Raw genomic sequence first — 24,617 nt, 5'->3', positions numbered from 1 at the left:
AAAAATTCATTATATAATCTCCCAAAGGTTTTGATCACCGTATCACGCAAATATCCTCTGTTTTCGTTTCGAGCTATTTTTCTGACAGATCTAGAGCACCATGACGTCTCCAAGCGCTCCCAAGGACAAGTTTTTCGAGAGGGTTATCAACACCTATCTCGTGGAGGTGCTGCAACACCCTCAAACCATTGAGATGCGTGAGGGGGTGCTGCACATCCGCGATGTGGAGGGACCAAGGCGTACCAGAAGCATGGAGACAAAGCTCGAAGCCATGGAGCAACAAGTTTTCAAGTGCCAAGGGATGGTGGAGCGTGGACTCAAAGCCAACCAGATGATGATCACGGAGTTCACTAACAACCACAAGTTGGATGCCAAGATCATTGGGGAGACCATCTTTAAGCTTCAAGAGAAAATCAAACACCTCCAAGCCCATATCTATGACCTGTAAAACCAAAACTGTGAGTATGAATATAGATTCAAGAGGATGAATTTGGCTGCAGATTTGAGGATCCTGGAGACTCGATCATCCTTCTATGATGGTGAGCCTATGCCTTGGAAGATGGACGACAAGCCTACATCATCAACAACTCCTACTTCATCACCTCCGAGGACATAATTAATCACATGGGTATGGGCACTCCCCTTGGCAACTGCCAAGCTTGGGGGAGGTGCCCCGGTATCGTATCACCATCACGCTCCTATCTTTACCATTTTATTTAGTTCGATCCTTTTAGTAATATCATGATCTAGTATATTGAAGTTTTGGTATCAAGTAGTTTTGAGTTTTGCTTTGTGATCCCTTTATGTAATCGAGTCCGTGAGCTATCTATAATAAAGATTAGTGTTGAGTCAAGGGCTTTGCTATCTTGCTATGATCTTGAGGAAGTAGAAAGAATAAAAAGAATAAAAGAGTTCATATTGATTTTATGGATAGTAATGACTTCAATATAAAGAGTATGAGGCATAAAAGTTGTTCAGAGTTGACAAAACATAGTTTTAGTCATCGTTGCAATTAATAGGAAGTAATAAGGAAAGAGAGGTTTTCACATATAAATATACTATCTCGGACATCTTTTATGATTGTGAGCACTAGTTAAGTATGACATGCTAAAAGAGTTGATGTTGGACAAGGAAGACAACGTCATGGTTTATGTTTTCTCACATCTCAGTTAAAGTATATTGTCATTGATCTTCCCAACATGTTGAGCTTGCCTTTACCCCTCATGCTAGCCAAAACTCCTTGCACCAAGTAGGGATACTACTTGTGCTTCCAAATATCCTTAAACCCAGTTTTGCCATGAGAGTCCACCATACCTACATATGGATTGAGTAAGATCCTTCAAGTAAGTGGTCATGTTGCAAGCAATAAAAATTGCTCTCTAAATATGTATGACTTATTAGTGCGGAGAAAATAAGCTTTATACGATCGTGTGATATGGAAGTAATAAAAGCGACGGACTGCATAATAAAGGTTCATATCACAAGTGGCAATATAAAGTGGCGTTCTTTTGCATTAAGATTTTGTGCATCCAACCCTAAAAGCACATGACAACCTCCGCTTCCCTCTTCAAAGGGTCTATCTTTTACTTTATGTCTTTTACTTTATGCAAGAGGCAAGGTTATCTTCACCTTTCCCTTTTTCATTTTATCCTTTGGCAAGCTCCTCGTGTTGGTAAGATCCTGGTATATATATCCAATTGGATGTAAGTTAGCATGAACTATTATTGTTGACATCACCCAAAGGTGAATACGTTGGGAGGCAACACAATAAGCCCTATCTTTCTCAGTGTCCGATTGAAACTCCATAACCACAAGTATTGTGTGAGTGTTAGCAATTGTAGAAGACTATATGATAGTTGAGTATGTGGACTTGCTGAAAAGATCTATTCTTGACTCTTTCTGATGTTATGATAAATTGCAATTGCTTCAATGACTGAGATTATAGTTTGTTAGTTCCCAATAAAGTTTATGAACCATACTTGACATTGTGAATCGATTGTTACTTGAGCATAAGAAATCATATGACAAAATCTTTATATATTGTTGTTATAAGAATGATCATGATGCCCTCATGTCCGTATTTTATTTTTTATCGACACCTCTATCTCTAAACATGTGGACATATTTTTCGATTTCGGCTTCCGCTTGAGGACAAGCGAGGTGTAAGCTTGGGGGAGTTGATACGTCCATTTTGCATCATGCTTTTATATCGATATTTATTGCATTATGGGCTGGTATTACAAGTTATGTCACAATACTTATGGCTATTCTCTCTTATTTTACAAGGTTTACCATGAAGAGGGGGAATGCCGACAGCTAGAATTCTAGCTGGAAAAGGAGCAAATATTGGAAACCTATTCTGCACAGCTCCAAAAATCCTGAAACTCCACGGAAGTCACTTTTGGAATTAATAAGAATTATTGAGCGAAGAAAATACCAGCGGGGGCCCACACCCTGGCTAGGAGGGTGGGGGCGCGCCCACCCCTACTGGCGCGCCCCCCTATCTCCTGGGCCCCCTGGTGGCCTTTCGGTGCCCATCTTCTGCTATATGAAGGCTTTTACCCTGAAAAAATCATAAGCAAGCTTACAGGATGAAACTCCGCCGCCACAAGGCGGAACCTTGGCGGAACCAATCTAGGGCTCCGGTAGAGCTGTTCTGCCGGGGAAACTTCCCTCTGGGAGGGGGAAATCATCACCATCGTCATCACCAACGATCATCTCATCGGGAGGGCGTCAATCTCCATCAACATCTTCACCAGTACCATCTCCTCTCAAAACTCTAGTTCATCTCTTGTATCCAATCTTGTATCAAAACCACAAATTGGTACCTGTGGGTTGCTAGTAGTGTTGATTACTCCTTGTAGTTGATGCTAATTGGTTTATTTGGTGGAAGATCATATGTTCAGATCCTTAATGCATATTACTACTCCTCTGATCATGAACATGAGTATGCTTTGTGAGTAGTTACGTTTGTTCCTGAGGACATGGGTGAAGTCTTGCTATTAGTAGTCATGTGAATTTGGTATTCGTTCGATATTTTGATGAGATGTATGTTGTCTCTCCTCTAGTGTTGTTATGTGAATGTCGACTACATGACACTTCACCATTATTTGGGCCTAGAGGAAGGCATTGGGAAGTAATAAGTAGATGATGGGTTGCTAGAGTGACAGAAGCTTAAACCCTAGTTTATGTGTTGCTTCGTAAGGGGCTGATTTGGATCCATTAGTTTCATGCTATGGTTAGGTTTACCTTAATACTTATTTTGTAGTTCCGGATGCTTGCAATAGGGGTTAATCATAAGTGGGATGCTTGTCCAATAAAGGGCAGTACCCAAGCACCGGTCCACCCACATATCAAATTATCAAAGTACCGAACACGAATCATATGAGCGTGATGAAACTAGCTTGACGATAATTCCTATGTGTCCTCGGGAGCACTTTTCTCATTATAAGAATTTGTCCAGGCTTGTCCTTTGCTACAAAAAGGATTGGGCCACCTTGCTGCACTTCATTTACTTTCATTGCTTGTTACCCGTTACAAATTATCTTATCACAAAACTATCTATTACCTACAATTTCAGTGCTTGCAGAGAATACCTTACTGAAAACCGCTTGTCATTTCCTTCTGCTCCTCTTCGGGTTCGACACTCTTACTTATCAAAAGGACTACGATATATCCCCTATACTTGTGGGTCATCAATGTGCCTTACCTTCTCTCTTGTATGAAAACTAATTCCAGATGAATCTCCTTGCTCAAAGGATCATAGGATCTCACAACAATACTAGGCACTGCATTGCTCTTGTCAGTTCCTCTTGCCCTTTGTCAGCATACTTACACTCATTGATGTTTGAAGCATCATTGTAAATGTTCGCTTCTTTATCCTCCCTTTGCTCAAAATTATAAGATCTATATTTACTCTTAGATAAATGTAGAATTAACACAATGGTTATGAAGTTTTGGATTGCTCATGTAAGTACGTGTTGTCATGTACTCCCTCTGTATTTAATTAATTGTTGCTCAATTGGATAGAACTTAATAGTGCTGGATACATCCATTTGAGCGGCAAGTAATAACGGACGGTGGTGGTATTACTGTACTTGCATTGCGAGATAGTTGATTGTCTAGCATTGATCTGCATCTTATCTACCATGTCCTCCACTTTCTCCAAATTATCAGATCTACATTTACTCTTACCAAAATGTTGAATAAAGCCAATGCCACTGCACACGTTGATGTCTGAATTCCTCTTGTCAGTACCTTTTCCCTTGTAACCTTGTACTTAATTAATTGCTATTTGATTATGTATCATCACTCTGCACCTGAGCTTCATAATCCTCTATTTCTTCCAATATTATTTGATCTATATTTACTCTTTACAAAATGTAGAATAATGGCAACGCTTATAAAGAAGTTTCTTTGGGGAATTTATTGAATTATCCTTCCATCGACATGGAGAAGGGCTTTGTCCAGCCTGTGTTAACATGTAATGTAAGCTCATCCTTCTCAAGCCTTCAAACTTTGTTCTACTATAGATTTGGATAGGCATCATTTCCTCCACTGTTGTTTACTTTGGTGTTTACATCTGATTGGATGTTTGCAACAACTACCAGTTTTAAATTGTAGTTGTAAAAATATGTTCCTTATGCAGAACAGATCCATTTATTTTCTTATATAATTGTGAAACATGTTACATGTCTCCTTGTTTCTCTTTCAGAGTCATATCTCTTATGCCAGGCAGAACTTTAGGGAAGATAGTGAGCCAAACCATCTTGAAGAAAGTGAGATGAACCCAAGGTCATGTCTTGATGAAGATAGTGAGTTGAAGCTACTCACCAGCAGCCGTGAGACAACCTCTGTGTAGTTGCTGCCTCAATTAGTTTGACTTCTTCAGTCTCCACTTAAAGTGGAAAGGCTTGCTTCAGCTTAGCTCCAACTTGATGTCAATGATGCAAAGAAGATCTCAGAGGACTGCCTTGCAGGCTTTGGTGATATACAACTAGGGATAGAGCATCTATCGTTGACACAACTAAGGTCTCATCAGCTTGTTCGGCTGCTTGCGGTGCACGTCCAGGCCAGGCCTAATGCCTTCTAAAGTGCTCTCGGTTTTGTATATTCTTTTGTCAGCGCATTTATATGCACTGGTGGCGACCTTTGATGCCCAATATATGTAATCCGTGGTCACGTTGCGCTTTATTATCACCTGTGGCGAACTTTGATGCCCAGTGGATGTAATATATCGTAATTTCTTTATTGTATAGTCTAGGTTTATTCTTGGTTGATATGCTGTAATTTAGGCCGGAAGCTTCAATGGATCTCAATGTTGTCGGTCTTCAGGCCGGCCCGTAACTCACTATATATGGGCCAAAACGTGGGCCTATAATCATCTTGGGCCATTAGCAGCTCTAAACGTATAGTAGTTTTCCGCCTTTAACAGGCCGAGTAAAGTTCTGGCAGTTGGGCCAGAGAATACCATGGGCTTTTAACAAGCTAAAAACTAGATTGGGCTAGCGTTGAGCCGAAAAATTCACGGGCCAATACAGGCCAAAACTGCCTAAGGCCCATGTTTGGCCAAATAGAACGAGTCGTTAACAAGCCAAAATATATCTCGGGCCCTGTTTGGCCCATAAAATTATGGACGTTAAGCAGGCCAGTATCAACGCGGGCTGTAGGCCCAACGGTGTCACGTGCCATTAACAGATGGGCTGTAAGTAGGCCGGATTCAACGTGGGATGTAATTAGGCCAACTGTTACACGGGCCATTAACAGACCTGTAGGCTAGTTTGGCTGAAATATATCCACGAAGACTACGAGCCGTTAAGAGGCCTGAAGTTACTTTGGACAAGAAATAACCCAGTTTCTGCATGGGCCGTTAAATGGCCTAAAGTGAAACCGGGCCGACAACATCCCAAATGCACCACGGGCCGCTAACAGGCCAAAACTATTATGGGGCCGAACTGGTAAACGGGCATTTAACAGGCTGAAATACAAACCCGACTTAGAATGGGCCCAAAAGAACAGTGGCCTATTAACGGGCCTGCTACCTCTTGAGCACTGCGTTGGATTTCCCCGAAGAGGAGAGGATGATGCAGCAAAGTAGCGTAAGTATTTCCCTCAGTTTTTGAGAACCAAGGTATCAATCTAGTAGGAGACCACACACAAGTCCCTCGTACCTACACAAAACGATAGCAACTCGCAACCAACGCTTAGGGGTTGTCAATCCCTTCACGGTCACTTACGAGAAAGGTGAGAAAGGGCAATGCACGGTACCGAAGAGGCTAGCAAAGGCGGAAAGGTGAGAGTGTGTATAATCCATGGACTCAACATTAGTCAAAAGAACTCATATACTTGTTGCAAAAATTTAGAAGTCATGAAAAATTCAAATACTACGCACATGCTCCTAGGGGGATAGATTGGTAGGAAAAGACCATCGCTCGTCCCCGACCGCCACTCATAAGGATGCACAAGCCAGGTACACTTCATGTTTCAAATTTGTTACACAACTTTAACCATACATGCATGCTACGGGATGTGCTAACTTCAACACAAGTATTTCTCAAATTCATAATCACCCAACTAGCACGACTTTGATATTATCACCTCCATATCTCAAAACAATTATCAAGCATCAAACTTATCTTAGTATTCAATTCACTCAAAAGAAAGTTTCACATATCTTGAATACCAAGTATATTAACATTAAGCAAATTACCATGCTATAAACGACTCTCAAAATAATCTAAGTGAAGCATGAGAGATCAAGTTTCTTTAAAACAAATCCACCACCGTACTCTAAAAGATCTAAGTGAAGCACTAGAGTAAAAATTATCACGCTCAAAAAGATATAAGTGAAGCACTATGAGCAAAAGTATCAAGCTCAAAAGATATAAGTGAAGCGCATAGAGTATTCTAACAATTTTCAATTCATGTATGGCTCTCTCAAAAGGTGTGTACAGCAAGGATCATTGTGGTAAACTAACAAGCAAAGACGCAAATAATACAAGACGCTCCAAGCAAAACACATATCATGTTGGTGAATAAAAATATAGCTCCAAGTAAATTACCGATGGAAGCGTACGAAAGAGGGGATGCCTTCCGGGGCATCCCCAAGCTTAGGCTCTTGCTACTCCTTGTTCCATAATCCATCAAAAGAGTTCACCCAAACCTTGAAGACTTCACAACATAAAACTCAACAGAAATCTCGTGAGCTCCGTTAGAGAAAGAAAACAAAAGACTATTTCAAGGTACTGTAATGAACTCATTCTTTATTTATATTGGTGTTAAACCTACTGTATTCCAACTTCTCTATGGTTCATAAACTATTTTACTAGCCATAGATTCATCAAAATAAGCAAACAACACACGAAAAACAGAATCTGTCAAAAACAGAACAGTCTGTAGTAATCTGTAACTAACGCAAACTTCTGGAACTCTAAAAATTCTACCAAAATAGGAAGTTCTAGACAATTTGTTTATTGATCAGAAGCAAAAAGAATCAACGCAAAAGTACGTTCCTGTAATTTATCATAATTATATTCGTGCGTGCAAAGTTTCTATTTTTCAGCAGAATCAAATCAACTATCATCGTAGGTTATCCTATAGGTCCTACTTGGCACAAACACTAACTAAAACATAAAACCACATCCAAACAGAAGGTAGATGGATTATTTATTCCTAAACAGAAGCAAAAACAAAAAACACAAAATAAAATTGGGTTGCCTCCCAACAAGCGCTATGGTTTAACGCCCCTAGCTAGGCATAAAAGCAAGGATAGATCTAGGTATTGCCATCTTTAGTAGGCAATCCATAAGTGGCTCTCATGATAGATTAATATGGTAATTTTACTTTCTTTATAGGGAAGTGTTCCATACCATTCTTTAAGGGAAATTGGAATCTAATATTCCCTTCCTTCATATCAATAATTGCACCAATCGTTCTAAGGAAAGGTCTACCAAGAATAATAGGACATGAAGGATTGCAATCTATATCAAGAACGATAAAATCTACGGGCGCATAATTCCTATTTGCAATAATAAGAACATCATTAATTCTTCCCATAGGCTTTTTAATAGTGGAATCCGCAAGATGCAAGTTTAGAGAGCAATCATCAAAATCACGGAAATCTAGCAAATCACATAAAGTTTTGGGAATAGTAGAGACACTAGCACCCAAATCACATAAAGCATGAAACTCAAAGTCCTTAATTTTAATTTTAATAGTAGGTTCCCACTCATCATAGAGTTTTCTAGGGATAGAAACTTTCATCTCAAGTTTTTCTTCATAAGATTGCATCAAGGAATCAACAATGTGTTCGGTAAAGGCCTTATTTTGACTATAAGCATGAGGAGATTCTAACACGGATTGCAACAAGGAAATACAACCAATCAAAGAGCAATTTTCATAATTAAATTCCTTGAGATCCAAAATAGTGGGTTTAGCAACATCACGATTTCTATTTATTTCAATCCCACTTTCATCAATTTCATCATCAAGATCTAGAAACTCCGAATTCTTAGAACGCCTTCTAGGTAAAGGAAGATAATCTTCAGATTCATCAAGATTCATATTGCAAAACAAAGATTTAATGGGGGACACATCAACAACTTTTAGATCTTCATCTTGATTTTCATAGGAATTCGGTTTAGCGGCCATCTTATTGACTAAGGTAGCTTGCATATCCGAAATTTCAGCGGTCATCTTTTCAAGACGAGCAATTTGGGCCCTTATACCATCAAATTCTCTAGACATATCATCGAGTTCTTTATTCATAAAGCTCATAAAACTTTTTTGTTCCTTAAGTTCGTTCCTAAAGAAATTATTGTGCTCAAATTGCAAAACCATAAATTTTCTAACATTGCTTTCGATCTCCTCAAGCCTTTTAAAGTGAAGGTCACCAAATCTAGGTAGAGCCATCACAGCAAATAGGCAAACTAACACACGAGCTAAAAAAGGGAGAGGAAAAAGGCAACGGAAAGAGAGGAGGAGATTGGGAAAGAGAGGGCGAATAAAAGGGCAAGGGTGAAGTGGGGGAGAGGAAAATGAGAGGCAAATGGCAAATAATGTAATGCGAGAGATAGGGATTGTGATGGGTACTTGGTATGTTGACTTTTGCGTAAGCCTCCCCGGCAACGGTGCTAGAAATTCTTCTTGCTACCTCTTGAGCACCGCATTGCATTTCCCCGAAGAGGAGAGGATGATGCAGCAAAGTAGCGTAAGTATTTCCCTCAGTTTTTGAGAACCAAGATATCAATCCAGTAGGAGACCACACACAAGTCCCTCGTACCTACACAAAACGATAGCAACTCGCAACCAACGCTTAGGGGTTGTCAATCCCTTCACGGTCACTTACGAGAGTGAGATCTGATAGAGATAATATTTTTGGTATTTTTGATAGATAGATGCAAAGTAAAAAAGTAAAAGCAAAGTAAAAACAAGGCAAGTAAATAAAGTGATATAGATTGATATGATGAGAATAGACCCGGGGGCCATAGGTTTCACTAGTGGCTTCTCTCAAGAGCATAAGTATTCTATGGTGGGTGAACAAATTACTGTTGAGCAATTGACAGAACTGAGCATAGTTATGAGTATATCTAGGCAATGATCATGTATATAGGCATCATGTCCAAAACAAGTAGATCGAAACGATTCTGCATCTACTACTATTACTCCACTCATCGAGCGCTATCCAGCATGCATCTAGAGTATTAAGTTAAAAACAGAGTAACGCCGTAAGCAAGATGACATGATGTAGAGGGATAAATTCATGCAAAATGATAAAAAACCCCGTCTTGTTATCCTTGATGGCAACAATACAATACATGCCTTGCTGCCCCTTCTGTCACTGGGTAGGGACACCGCAAGATTGAACCCAAAGCCATGCACTTCTCCCATTGCAAGAACTACCAATCTAGTTGGCCAAACCAAACGGATAATTCGAAGAGACTTGCAAAGATAACTCAATCATACATAAAAGAATTCAGAGAAGAATCAAATATTTTCCATAGATAATACTGGATCATAAACCCACAATTCATCAGTCTCAACAAACACACCGCAAAAAGAAGATTACATTGAATAGATCTCCACGAGAGAGGGGGAGAACATTGTATTGAGATCCAAAAAGAGAGAAGAAGCCATCTAGCTACTAGCTATGGACCCAAAGGTCTGAAGTAAACTACTCACACTTCATCGGAGGGGCTATGGTGATGATGTAGAAGCCCTCCGTGGTGGATGCCCCCTCCGGCGGAGCTCCGGAACAGGCCCCAAGATGGGATCTCGTGGATACAGAAGGTTGCGGCAGTGGAATTAGGTTTTTGGCTCCTGTTCTGATCGTTCGGGGATACGTAGGTATATATAGGAGGAAGGAGTACGTCGGTGGAGCTCCGAGGGGCCCACGAGGTAGGGGCGCGCCTAAGGGGGCGTGCCCTCCACCCTCGTGACCTCCTCGGAAGCTTCTTGGAGTAGGGTCCAAGTCTTCTGGATCACGTTCGGTTGGAAAATCACGATCCCGAAGGTTTCATTCCGTTTGGACTCCGTCTGATATTATGTTTCTTCGAAATACTGAAAAAGGCAAAAAACAGCAATTCTGGGCTGGGCCTCCGGTTAATAGGTTAGTCCCAAAAATAATATAAAAGTGGAAAATAAAGCCCAATATAGTCCAAAACAGTAGATAAAGTAGCATGGAGCAATCAAAAATTATAGATACGTTGGAGACGTATCAGGGCCTGATCTAATATGGGCCGTAATTTGGCCCAAAACACGACAGGCTTTGAATGGGCCCGATCTTATATGGGCCTCAATTTGACCCAAACGTGGCAGGCTGTTAACGGGCCAGCCCACTAGTGTCTGAAAAAATATGGTGGGCCTTTAGCTGGGCCGGCCTTTTTACCTTAAATGGGCCACTATTGGGCTGTGCCATGTGTTGACATATCGTAGGCGTATTCCGTCCATTGTAGGGATGACATTTGTCCCAACGATGAGCTGACACGTGCATTATCCGGCGAATGAGAATTTTACATGTGGAAAATCCCCATTGGTCGGGGTTTTTAACGGGTTATCCGATCCAAACCGGAACCTGATAGCTTAACGGTGACCCGTTACGGTGGATGCCACGTGTCGGTTACCCTTGACGAAAGCACTTCTATGACACGTGATTTATCGTCATGGAAGTGGACACTTCCATGATGATAATTCTGATAATGGCATGGAACACTTCTACGACAGCACGGGTATGACTATCTTGATTCTGTCATAAAATTATCATGGATGTACATGCATGACAGAAAACGTGACCCACTGTGACAAACATGTATCATCACGAAAGTGTTTCTTTAGCGGTTGATGCCCTCGCCAAGCTAAATGCTGCGGACAAAGGTCAACAAGGAGGGGTGAGTCTGCTGCAATCGTGCGCGGGGGAGACAAATGATGCAGAGAGGAAGGAGAAAGTGGATGCGAGGCGGAGGATCAACGGATGTGTGTGTCCGCATCTTATGGTTCGCGAGCGACCGATCTTCTGTTTGGATCAGTCGACCGATGTAGGGTCCAAAGGGCATCTCCAAGGCGGACCCATAAACCTCCCGCAACCGTCCGGGCCGCGTTGTCGATACCGCCGAAGCCATCCAATGTGGTCCTGTATCGGTCCACGGGGCGGCCCGGACGTGATTTCTCCCGCAAAATGGAGACAAAAGTGGGGGGGGTGCGGGAGAGCGGACACACCAAACGTACGAATCCGACACCCCAGGCCCACCCAAAACCCTTCCCCGGCCCCGTGACCCCATCCTCTTCGTTTTTGTCCTTCCTTCTTTCTCTGTTGCTGCCGTCGCCGCTCCACCACCCCGACCACCACACCACACCCCTATCGGAAATCTGCGTCTCCGTCACGTCCAGTGATCCAGCAGGGCTCCCTGCCGCTTCTTCTCCTTCTCCATTCAACCCCCTATCCTTCGACCGCCCCGCCAAGTACCATCCTCTACCGTGCTCGACAACTGTTCGATGAATCACCGGAGCTGAAAACAGTTGTCCCTTCTATGTAGCAATGGATTCCAATTTGGAGCACATATACGAGCGGTATGTTGAGTCGTCCGACAACTCATCAGACGATGAGTACTCCGATGAGATGGCGATGATGCGGGCGGTTCGTGAAGATGCAGAGCGTGCGGAGGAGCATGTTCTCAATTTCAAGAGCTCGGTCAAGGGTCATATAGTGCTCAACTGCAATAGGGTGCACGGGCATTTGACACTGATGGCCGACTACTTTGCCCCTGATGCACTATTCGCTGACCATTTTCGCCGGCATTTTTGGATGCGCTAGATTGTCTTTGATCATTTGTACCATGGCCGGTCCTATGATGACTACTTCATCCTGAAGAAGGACGTCGTGGGAACAATTGGATTCTCTGGTTACCAGAAGTCCACGGGGGCACTTCGGATGCTTTCATATGGCGCGGTCACTGATTCGTGGGACGAGTACTTATGGATGTTTGAGAGCACATGCGGAGATGCCATGATCATGTTTGCAACTGCCATGGTCGAGGTGTTCGGAACTCATTACCTGATAGAACCAATTGTGGCAGACACTGCTGACAATCTCAGAAGCAAGAGAGTGGCACTTCATGCATTGGAAATGGAAGAACTGCTCGAAGGCTTTATGAGGGCAATATCAAGGTCATGTTAAGAAGCCCACCATCATTCTTTAATCAGTTGCATCACAAGATCTTTGGATTTGACACGCTTTCTTTGGCATATACCCGGGTCTCACAATGACATAAATGTGCTGCAACGATCATCGTTGTTTACGAGGCTAACTGAATGAAAAGCTCATCCTTGCCACTATATAATCAATGGACATGAGTACAAGATGGGCTACTATCTGGTTGACAGTATCTATCCTCCATGGGTTACCTTTGTCAGCACCATCACAAATCCAGTTGGCCAGAAAAAAGGCTCACTTTGCTCAAAGTCAAGAAGCAACAAGAAAGGATGTCGAGAGGGCATTTGGAGTTCTTCAGGCCCGTTTTGCAGTTGTTCGTGGACCTGCAAAACAATGGGATCCGGAGACCTCGTGGGAGGTGATGACATGTTGTATCATTATGCACAACATGATCGTCGAGGATGAGGGTGACGATATTGCCGCAACTCTGAAATTTGAGAACATGGGTGATCCTATCCAACTTCCTGACCAGAATCCGGTCACAATTGAGGAGTTTATTCAAATGCATCAACAAATTCGACATTGACCAACTCACGGGCAGCTGAAGGGAGATCTGGTTGAGCATCTCTGGGCGGTGAAAGGGGACAACAATGTTGGGATGTAATATTTGAACTTTTTTAAAATTTAAACTTGTGTTGCATGCGGCTATTTGAACGTGTGTACCCTTTGCATGCGACTACTTGATCATACAGACTAGAAAAAAACTTAAAAGGTCGGATGTATGCCGCTACGGTTGGATGCCATTCTTTTGCATCCTTGTCTATGAAGTGGTCCCTCTATTCGTGGACAGAGAAAATTTGCGGGTTGCGATTGGAGTTGCCTTTTGGTTTAGCCATCGGCTATGGTTGGGATCGACCAAAAGTTTCCGATTTTGAGTTTTAGCTACTGATTCTCTCTGTTACCTGAAACCCCCAAAAACGGGCGTCAGTCATGTCTGCCCTCCCACCCCAGCTACCGGGAACGTGAGTCGCCGGAAAGCATAGGCGACGGTCCATGCCGAACCCTACCGCCGATCACGTCAACTCACCGTGGACACTGGCCATCCGCGCTGCCGCAGACCAGGGCCTCCCGCGCCGCGCCATTGCGCTCTACCTATCGTCCTTCCGCTCCGGCGCCGCCCACCGCCCCTGCCCCTTCGCCCTCGCGGCCGTCCTCAAGTCCGTCTCCCGCCTCCCCGCCCATACTGTGGCCACGGCTGCCGCTTCCTTCCACGCTCATATTCTTCGCCTAGGCCTCCTCGCGCACCCGTACCCACACGCCGCGCTTGCCAACCTCTATTCCCGCGACCCCGTCGCTGCGCGCAGCCTGCTCGACGAAACGCCTCCCTCGGGAGCACGGGCGCCGCATTCCCTACTCGTTTCCCGGAACTCACTGCTCGCCTCACTTCTCCGCTCCGGGGACCTCTCTGCCGCGCGCGCTCTGTTCGACCAGATGCCCGTGAGGGACATTGTGTCATGGAACTCCATGGTCGCGGGCCTCGCCAAGGCTGGTCGCCTCGACAGCGCCATCGAGCTCTTCGACCAGATGCCTGAGCGGAACGCCGCGTCCTGGAATGCCGTCATTTGTGGGCTCATCGCCCATGGCCACCTGACTCGAGCGAGGGAGATGTTCGAGCAGATGCCTGTCAGGAGCAACATCTCCTGGATCACGATGATCTCCGGGTATGCCAAGGCTGGCGACGTTCAGGCTGCTGCTGGCCTGTTTGAACGGATGGAGAACAAGAATGATCTTTATGCGTGGAATGCGATGATTACATGCTATGCACAAAATGGCTGTGTGAGGGAGGCGATTGGAGTTTTCAACCGGATGCTCAAGCCTCATGTCTGTGTTCTGCCCAATGAGAAAACTTTCTCATCTGTCATCTCCGCTTGCTCCCAGCTAGGGAACTTGAGGTTTGGGCTGTGGGTTAAGAGCTTCATGGGGTCTCTGGGAATTGAACTGGATGATCACTTGCGCACCGCCCTCGTGGATTTGTACACCAAGAGTGGGCGGATTGATAGCGCTTTTGATTTGTTCAAAGGCCTGAGGACAAGAGACGTGGTATCTTACAGTGCAATGATTGTGGGCTGCGGGATGAATGGCAAGTTAAACGAAGCTATAGGTTTATTCAAGGAGATGTCTGACGCAAATATTCGTCCTAATGCAGTGAGCTTTGTGGGATTGTTGTCTGCATACAACCATGCTGGGCTAGTGGAAGAAGCTCGAGCTTGTTTTGCTTCCATGTCAAGCAAATATAAGATTAGACCTTCAATGGAACACTACACCATCATGGTAGATCTCCTTGGGCGTAGCGGGAAGTTGGATGAAGCGTTTCAGCTGATCAGGCAGATGCCGATGCAACCACATGCTAGCGTTTGGGGTGCTTTGCTTCTTTCTTGCAGGTTGCATAACAATGTTGAGCTTGGGGAGGTCGTTGCTTCCAAGTGCTTTGAACAGGCGCCTGGAGAGAGTGGATATTACATACTGTTGGGGAACATATATGCACAAGCAAACAAATGGGACAAGCTTAAGAGGTTAAGGAAGACAATGAAGGAAAGAGGCTTGAGTAAGATGCCTGGGAGTAGTTGGGTGCTGGCTGAATAGATACGTTTTACTGATCTTAGTCATTTTGATAAATTTGGTCAGTCGATAACTCAACCTATAGCTCCTCAAATTTTAGGGTGATCGTTGGCTCCATTGCTCAGTTATTTACCATCTTTCCTGACTTCTCATGTAGGTTCAGGTAATACTGGATTCAATTGATTATTCTTGCTCTGGATTGGGCAGTTTGATGTGTTTATGTTGGTATCTGAGAAATTCCAATCATTACTAAGGAGGTACATTATGGTCTGTATCCATCACCTTTCACACCTTTCACTCAATTCATGTATCTTCCTTAATATCCTTCACAGTTGTACACTAGCTATGTGACTTGTGATTTAGATAGTTGAGACTAATGTTTGCGTCTCCATAAATAGCTGTTGACGACGAAGTCCATATTTCTCAAAAGTTGCTTTCTGGTATGTAGAAGAACAACTGTTGTCAAGGTATGGGCACATTGCCCTTCTATCAGAATTTTGTTGTCATGCAACATCTATGTATAAATTGTACGGTTAGGATTACAGGTCACAATATATTTAAAATAAAAACAAATTAAAGATCACTTATAAATGGATGAAATGGAATCTTCTGCGAGGCTTTCACCACTACTTAGCCTTCTTATAATGTCATTTACTCTCTCATCACTCGTCAGGAGTGATTTCTGGAGAAGGTATATGCATAATGCTGTAAGCTGCAACCATGACAGTGTCCTCTCCACTTATTCGTGCCAAAAGAGGTGCTTACCGGCAACAGCACCTGGCAAGTACATTGTTAGAGCATATTACTGCTTTGGTCTAATATTTCCATCTCGGTCAAATTGTATACAATTAGTAATCAGCTGAAGGGCACTCACGAAGTGAAAAGCGGGCTGGCATTTTCTTGATCGACTCGTGCGCTTTATTTTCAGGCACTGAGTTAAGGTACTCCCTCCGTTTTTGTTTACTCCGCATATTAGGTTTGTATAAAGACAAACTTTAAATACTTTCAACAAGTTTGTAGAAAAGTATATTAACATATACACCACCAAATCAATACCATTGGATTCATCATTGCATATATTTTCACATCATATAAATTTGTTACTGTAAATGTTCATATTGTTTTCTACAAACTTGGTCAAACTTTATAAAGTTTAACTTCAGTCAAAACTGCGGAGTAAATAAAAATGGAGGGAGTATGATTTTTGTAACTTCTTATAACAGATTCTAAGTTTGTGAATGTGGAAAGCCCCAAGTGTGTACATAGTCTCTCTTAAATCCTTCTTAGTTCCCATGTCAGGACATACTTCCCATAGACGGTTTTTGTTGTTGCAAAATTGTTTGTCGTAAGTCGAATTGCATATTTGTTTATGAAAAATTATTGCCTAATAAAATTCTGCAGCTGTGTGTTCTTAGCGTATGGTTGGAAAAAAGGTTCAAAATACGTGCCACCCTCGGCAAATTGTTCTCGCACTTTGATTGACGATACTATTTTTTTTTCGAAAACTACCAGCAATTGCTGGCCTTTTATATTATGAGGCAGGGAGCAGTATTTACATCACCGTTTGCATGGTCTTAAGGAATAAAGGTCAGAGGAAAGGAAGAGTGATAGGGCCTAGAAAACCCTAAAGAGCGGGGTGACACTATTTCACGTCGGGTCCCCAAAGGGGTGCAGCATGCATCTCGCTCCCGTCAGTCGCGGGGATTCCAGGGCTCGTCTGACGGCTTGAAGGATGGCCGGAGGCGCAGCGATCTTCTTCTGGAACACTGTGCGGTTGTGCTCGAGCCATAGCTCCCATGAGATGAGGATGGTGATAGACCTGATTCCTTTCTGATGCTTAGCTGGTGTGGCATTCAGGATATGGGACCAATACACCTCCGAGCGGTCACCTTCAGGCCAAGTGCTTGGGCCGAGGGCGGAGCAGCCGCACCAGCCTGCTGCCGTGCTCCAGACCTGTCGCGCATCCGGACAGTGCCATAGTAGATGAACAGAGGTTTCTAAGTTTCGAACACAGAGCGGGCAGAAATAGTCGTTCTGCCACCCTCATCGCTGCAGTCTGTCCGCGCACCACAGCCTGTCCAGCATCAGCAATCAGGTGAAGAACTTGCAGCGTGGTGGAGCCCAGGCCTTCCAGAACATGGTGGCATAATTGGAGTCTATCCTACCGGCGAACTGCAGTCTATACGCTGCCGCCGCGCTGTAGCTGCCGGAGGCAGTTGTCTTCCAGGTAATACTATCCGGCACATCCGGCTTTGACGATACTATGACCAAAGAACAACACCTTAGAAGAGGTTATTTATTTCTGGTCATTTTGTTGGTACAGGGTATTTGCAGTGAGTGAGATATGGTGTTATCTCTGATGGTGATATTTGCTTGGCCTATGAACTATGGTGACATATTCGATCAAATATTGCACTTTGTCGCGGGAAACCACGGCCACCTATGGGACCAGGACAGCCCCTTGCTGGTTCGGCGGGGGGAGTCGCGTTGCACAAAGAGCAGACCAACGTGGGGCAGCGCGACAGAGATCATGCGGGCAGTTTTACCGAGGTTCGGGCCTCCGGGAGGCATAAAACCCTACTCCTGCTTTGGTGGATTGATGGTAGAAATGTGGTGATGGTGCGTAATACACTTGCCCGGCAGGGGTTGCCTCAGGGCAACAACGACTACACGTACGGGGGTGCGAGTGATCTAACTTTCCAACCCCTCTAACTGTTGCAATGGGCCTCCTTTTATAGGTAAATTAGTGATTAGACACTGATATAATAGCAAATAGTGCTATCATACCTAACTCTGCAGGCTGACAGTGTGCATTTAATGCACCACTTAGCGTCACGTCGTTGGTTGCCCGACATGGCTTGCCGAGCTATCTTGCCAGCTCCACGCCTGCTTGCTTGACACGTCATGGGACGGGTGTCGTCTGTGGGTTCTCTTGGTGGGAAGTGGCCGCCATGTGGCGAATGACTGCCACTTAATCACTCTGTGGCTTGACACCGCACTGATCAACGACGCGAGTCGTGGTGGAGCGGTCGGTGGGGCGATCTGGCCTCCGCAGGTCCCGGCAGGCCCTGCCGCGACACCTTGGTCATCTTCTTCTGAGGGTGGCCTCACCCCTTGCCGGGCTCGCCTACCCGGCAAGGGAGGCTTCTTTCCTGCCGATACCTTGTTCTTCTGGCTTGGTCTTGGTCCCTCTGGTCTGCTTGTTAGTTCTTTGAGTCTCTTGATCCCTTGTTCATCTTGGTCTGATGCTTCAATCTTGATCTTGTGCCTGTGCACAGTTAGGGCGACAGGCCCAGAGTCTGTTGCACCGACACACTTGTTTGAAAATGTAATGGTTCAGTGCTTGAACTGTTTCGACCCTGTGTGCTAATTTTTCGAGACTGGACACCTTCGAATGTGCTGAGATTGCAAAGAAAACGAAGAGCTTTATTGCCTTGGCGCAATAACATCACTGCATGGTTGTCAGTGTTTGTATGGTACTCCCTCTGTTTTGATATAATCATATAGACATGCATGTTTATAAGACTGAACTTTGACAAACAATTACTCCAACCATATGTGGAGTCGTGGACAGCGTGCTACAAAGTTGATATCATTATATTTGTATCCATAAATAAATAAATTATACTGTTATTTTTTTGCACAAACAAAAAACTTTTCATTTGTCTCAGTTTTGTAGTATGCGAACTAACCTACGTACAGATAGTTAATCCAAGGTGAGATTTTCTCTGTTGACTGAGACGTAGAGAGACTACAATAAGGTCAACTAAGAAGAAAAAATCTAGTCGGTTTTACAAATTTATTCATATACTACCTGTATATCTAAAGAATGTGCACCATGTTGTAATAACGTGTTCTTGTAGTGCGAAAGATATACTGGTTTTTGTTAGTAGGATTTTGTTAGCAAATTAAGCGTAGAATCTCCACTTATCCTAAGAGCATCTCTCTTAATCCCCCAAGCATTTCTACTCTTTACCGAACACCAAGCGGCGCGTTTTCTGTCTGTGCCCTTGAAGGAGATAAATACAACCCAACTTTAAAATACGCACGTTACGGTCACTGAATACGATGGAACATGAATATACAATCATTGTAGCGCGTATGCAGTGCGTATAGGCCTAGTTTGACAAACTGTTGACCGACATGTAGTGGTCTCTCATTTGGCCAATGATTCATGGAGGGTTTTTTTGTAAAAGAACCAAAATCCCCAATCCCTAACTCGCGGCGCCCCTCTCAAATCCCTAACCCCCTCGCCCCCTCCGCCTTTGTCGCTCTGCTCTGCCACCATCGTCGCCGCCGTCGAATCGGGCAGAGCCCGACATATCCAATCTAGCCGGCAGCTAGTTCTACTCTGCCGCTTTCCCCCGCAAGCTCTGGCGGTCATGTCTGCCGCAAGCTCGTCCTTCTCTGTTGTCCGCCGATGGGGGTTGGCGCTGCCGTTGAGCCGCTGCGGAGGCTGCAAGGAGAAGGTGCGCATGTTTGTCTCCACCACTGAGAAGCACGACGGGTGGGTCTTCTACAAGTGCAAAAATCATGGGGTTAGTGCTTCGATTCATCTGCTTTGCATGGATTTGTTATGTTTTGGATCCAAAGATTGAAGTTTTTGACCTTGGCATGTCTTTTTGGGATAGGTGAGTTGTGAGTTCTGGCATTGCGAATTGGAGTACGTCGAGTACCTCATTGAGAATCAGTATCTGGTCAGCGATGTCGTTGTGGATGCTATTGGTATCGCTGTGGATGCTATTGGTATGGCTGAGGAACGCAGGAAGGAACTTCTGAAAGCACAAGAGCTTACCTACATGAATGGATCAACCAGCTGGACCAAGAAGTTTGTGGAGAGAGAGAGAGAGTGGCAATGTCATGACTAGGCAGCAAGTTGCTGCACTGCTGAAGCTTGAGACAGAGCTGGTGATGCTCATGAAGTTGCTGCTTGCTGTTGTGCTGATGTTAGGTGTTGCTGCATTAGTGGTATTCATGGTGAAGAAGTGAAGATGTTGAAGATGAGCTGCATTGGTGATGCCATGTTCATTTTGGGAGTCTGAAGTGATGTTAGTAGTGGTGGCAGTCCTAGTTCATGTGGGGGCAGTCCTAGTTATTTTGGTTATGTGTCATGTAATGGCGTCAATGTTGAACTGGAAAATGCTATGTTGAACCATGTTTAGTTTGGTTTAGTCTGATGTAATGGTGTGAAAGTTCAAGCGACAATGCTATGGCCAACCCTGTGTTATCTTTGATGAATATGCAGTTTTTATATCATCCCTTCTGAGTGTGTGATCACTTGTTTTGTCTTATTGAAAGGTAGTGCTGGCCTAAATTGATCAAATGGCAAAATTGATCAAAATGGATCACTTGTTTTGGTTTTGTCATATTGAAAGGCAGTGCTGGCCTAGTTTGGTTTGTTACAATGTAAGGCAGTGCTGCCCAAAATTGTATTCAGCACAAGTGGCAAATATGACCAAATTTGCATCCATCATTAGAAGTGCATCAAAACTTGACAGACATAATGCCAAACTTGACAGACATAATGCCAAACTGACATGACAATTTGCATCCATCAATACAGTTGCATCAAAACTTGACACTAGATAACCAAACTGACATGATAACCAAATAAGTCTTGCCCATCATCCACATACAAAAGAAAGTAGCCCTGTTTCTTACAGGAGATTGTTGCAGTCACCTACTAGAAAAAGACCCCTCCATCACCTACTAGAAAAAGACCATCTCTAGATCCCTCCACATAGCAGGTGTTTGCAAATTCTGTTGCCTTCTCAACCTTCTTCCTGATCTTTGGGCATATATCACCAAGTCATTTATCTGACTCCATCTGCTTGTTGTAATGCCTTGTCATAAGCTGCCTATAAATCCTATCAACAATGGTAAGGATTGGTCGCTCCCTAGCCTCCAAAATGTACCTGCATTGAACATGTTGATCACATTAGGTTGCAGCAAGCACTACTATATCACTCATATGTAGTTATGTACAGGTACATCATAAATGTTGATCATAGAAGATGGTCTTACCTGTTGAATACTTCACAAATGTTGTTAAGCAAGATGTCACATTTTGGCAAGTCACTCTGGAAAGCTTTAACCCAAATTTCAGGCTCTAACTCATGCAACCAGTTATGGGCATCTTCATTGAGAATCTTCATTTCCCGCATACTCTGCTCATACAACTGCACTATGTTGCTCCTAGCTATCTTCCACAGTTGATTCTTCAAGACATCACCCTTGAAAGACTACTGAAAGTTTTGCCACATGTGCCTAACACAAAACCTATGTTATGACTCAGGGAACAATTCTTCAACTGCATTGATTATCCCCTTTTGTTTGTCTGACATGATTGTCCAAGGTTTAGTGTTTATGATGCCTAGATCTCTTTTAAGTGTGTCAAGAAACCATGTCCAGTTAGGGGTGTCCTCCACTTCAACCACATCACTTGAAATTGGAAAAATGCAGTTATTTGGATCTACCCCAAGAGCTACAAGCAGTTGACCTCTGTATCTAGTCTTAATGTGACAACCATCAAGAAAGATGACAGGTCTGCAACCTTCTAAAAATCCTCTCTTGCATGCATCTAGGCACATGTACAACTTACTGAACCTTCCATTATCAAGGGAGACATAGAAAGATGAGCGAGGGTTGCTTCTCCTTACATCATGTGCATAATTCCAGAGAAGCTTATACTGCCCTTCTTCATCACCATAAATAATTTTCATAGCCATTCTCCTTGCCTTCTGGAGTTTCATCCTACCAGCTGTCATGTGCCATTCCTTCTGAACAACCCTAGAGAAATTCATCAAGTTCACATCTTGATCAGCCCTAAAGCTCTCTAAGTACTTCAGTGCTAGGAATTTAGATGTGAAAGCCCTAATCTTCCACTTCTTGTTGCATGTGTGCTCATGCACATATCTCTTCACCATGAATGCCTTTGTCCTGTTGTCATATGATGCCCACAAATACCATGTGCATTCATCATCACACTTCGCTTTAACTCTTTTCCTATCATTGACTGGCAGCTTGATATCAACTCTGTTTTGGCAGGAGTACGCTTTAATTGATGTCCTCAGTAGTTCTACACTCTTAAAGACTTGGCCTACATGGAATTTTGGCCTGTGTAGATCCTCTGGTCTGAAAGTTTTGAACTTCAAGTGTAACTCTTCATCATCTAAATCAGGTGCCCACAAATCTTCACCTTCAGACAAGTCTTCATCTGGATTATACTTCTGTTTGCCTTTGTCTTGAGCTTTAGTTTGGACTTGATTTCCTTTCTGCTTTCCTCTCTCATTTGATTTGTTCTCCTGTTTCTGTTTTCGTTCATCCTCATCTACATTATCTGCATACAAGTCATCATCATCATTGCCAATCTCATTGTCACTGTCCACAATTAGACCAGGGTCATAATCCTCATCATCTATGTCACTAGCTGCATCATCTTCTTCCATTGCATAATTGATTTTGGTCTGCCTAGCACTCCTCCTCATTGATGTGCTTCCTACACCATCATGTGCTTGCATTTCATTATCATTGTGCTGACTTGGTTGTTGCATTGGCTCTGCTTCCTACATTTGATTACCCACACCTTGCTGTGTTGATGGCCTCCTTACAAACTCAAACTGATTCACATCCCCATCTTCATCAACATCAGGGAATAAAACCTGGAGAGGAATTGGTGCCCCTGTCTCTGGCTCTGCATCTGCCCCTACCTCTGTATGCTCTGTTTCTGCCTCAACCTCTTCAGTGTGTAGACTACTACTGGGAACTCTCTTTGCAGGGCTCAAGACAGGAGGCAGATGTGCTCTTGGATTGTGGACAACATCATCTTCATCTGGATTAGCCTGAAAGCTTTCATCATGATCCAGGTAGATGCTAAAGAAGTGGTGCCCAATATCAACAAACACCATCATTCTATCTGTCTGTTCATCATCACTCAGTTCCCTCAGACCATTAGTGTTGGGTGTAAGGATGGGGACACAGTAGAAAACCTTGAGCCTGCCAGCCATCTCATAGCCAATTTCCTCAACTAGGCTTTCAGTAAAAATTGGTAACCAAGTAACCTTCTCCACATGATCATACCAAATGGCACGGCCATTAACATAAGCATGGTTCCTTCCATGCCCAACAAAAAATCCACCAAGATTGATTTCCACAGAGAAATTGTTGCTTCGACGGCCTGAGACACCAACACATATACAACATACATCATAATCAACATGACATCTCCACATGAGCATCAATTTATTTGAACATCTAAAACCCTAAGCCCCAATTCTCGTAACCCCAAATCCCATGCCAAAACCCTAACAGAATCTGGCCTATCTAGCAACTACAACACATCTAGTAAGGCAATGCGGGCTGAAAAGGAGGGTTTTTCAACATCAAAACGCCAAAAAGCGGGATTCTTCAGTTTAGGGGACTTACTGTACACGAGGGCTGCCGCCCCTTCTGCACGATGAACAAGGGACATTGTCGCCGCCTCCCACGGGTGGCGAAGGCGCACGGCGGCGGCGCCTCCTCAACCACGCACGAAATCTGGCTGCCGCCTCCGTTGTACCGCCGATGATCGCCGGGGCGGCGTCGCCTATGCAACACCCCCTTTCTCTAACGACGAAGACGAACATGCGAGTTGAGTGGAGGAGGGATGAATGGGGGATGCGGTGATGCCTGAGGGCTTTTTTGCATATTTCCACAGGCACGCCTCCACGGTTCGCCACCTGTCCCCAACGAGCGGTCAACACGTGGAAGCACCGCATACGCGCTACAGTGACCGTATTTTCACGTCTCGTTGTATTCAGTGACTGTAACGAGCGTATTTCAAAGTTAGGTCATGCTTTCGACGCAATTAAATGACCGTGGGTGTATTTATCTCCCCTTGAAGCCGCAGCCCCTCCCACGGCGAGTAGAGGCAACGCCGAGCGCGAAGCACGGTTGGTTCAGGCAGAACCTGGAAGCGCCCCCCGCGGAACCTCGATCTGAGCAGTGCGGACGCTGTCCCTGCTGGCTGCTGCAGCTGTGAGTGTTGGGAGGCGGAGGCGTGCGCGCCAGGTGTTCGACGAGGTGTCGCAACCATGTTAACGCCATTGCGCGTGTTGCTGCGGTGCCGTCGGCCGCCGATCCGCGCCGCCGCCACGTTCTTTACCAGCTCAGGAAGCGCACCCCTCGCGCCTCCTCCTGCGTCTGTGGAGTCCGCTGATGAGTCGGAGCAGGAGGGGTCGCTGGCGCAACGGGTGGAGCGAGCGGCGTCGGCGTGCGCGGCCATTCGGGGGTGGATGGCCGCCGGCCGCGCTGTGCATCGCGGCCACATCTTCCACGCCATCAACCGCCTCCGACGCCGCCGCCTCCATCGCAC

The 24,617-nt window shown here is 44.4% G+C and overlaps 2 protein-coding genes across 2 annotated transcripts in view; both read left to right on the top strand.

Moving 5' to 3' along the window:
- The first annotated feature begins 13,620 nt into the window (after positions 1–13,620).
- Positions 13,621–15,799, top strand: LOC119335468 (pentatricopeptide repeat-containing protein At4g22760-like). Its single transcript, XM_037607591.1, has 2 exons — positions 13,621–15,326; positions 15,423–15,799. Exon 1 carries the CDS (start codon positions 13,700–13,702, stop codon positions 15,287–15,289), a length of 1,590 nt encoding a protein of 529 aa, XP_037463488.1. The 5' UTR covers positions 13,621–13,699; the 3' UTR covers positions 15,290–15,326; positions 15,423–15,799.
- Positions 15,800–24,142: 8,343 nt separating this feature from the next.
- LOC119336531 (pentatricopeptide repeat-containing protein At1g07590, mitochondrial-like) overlaps positions 24,143–24,617 on the top strand; it is a 3,011-nt gene continuing 2,536 nt past the window's right edge. Inside the window, exon 1 of the mRNA XM_037608571.1 lies at positions 24,143–24,617. Within this exon, the coding sequence (XP_037464468.1) occupies positions 24,337–24,617 (281 nt within the window). The 5' untranslated portion in view covers positions 24,143–24,336.

The sequence above is a fragment of the Triticum dicoccoides genome, chromosome 7B (assembly GCF_002162155.2).
Source record: "Triticum dicoccoides isolate Atlit2015 ecotype Zavitan chromosome 7B, WEW_v2.0, whole genome shotgun sequence".
In the NCBI taxonomy this organism is placed as follows: Eukaryota; Viridiplantae; Streptophyta; class Magnoliopsida; order Poales; family Poaceae; genus Triticum; species Triticum dicoccoides.
Note: the sequence above shows the minus strand (reverse complement) of the source record. Positions and strands in the feature narration are given on the sequence as shown.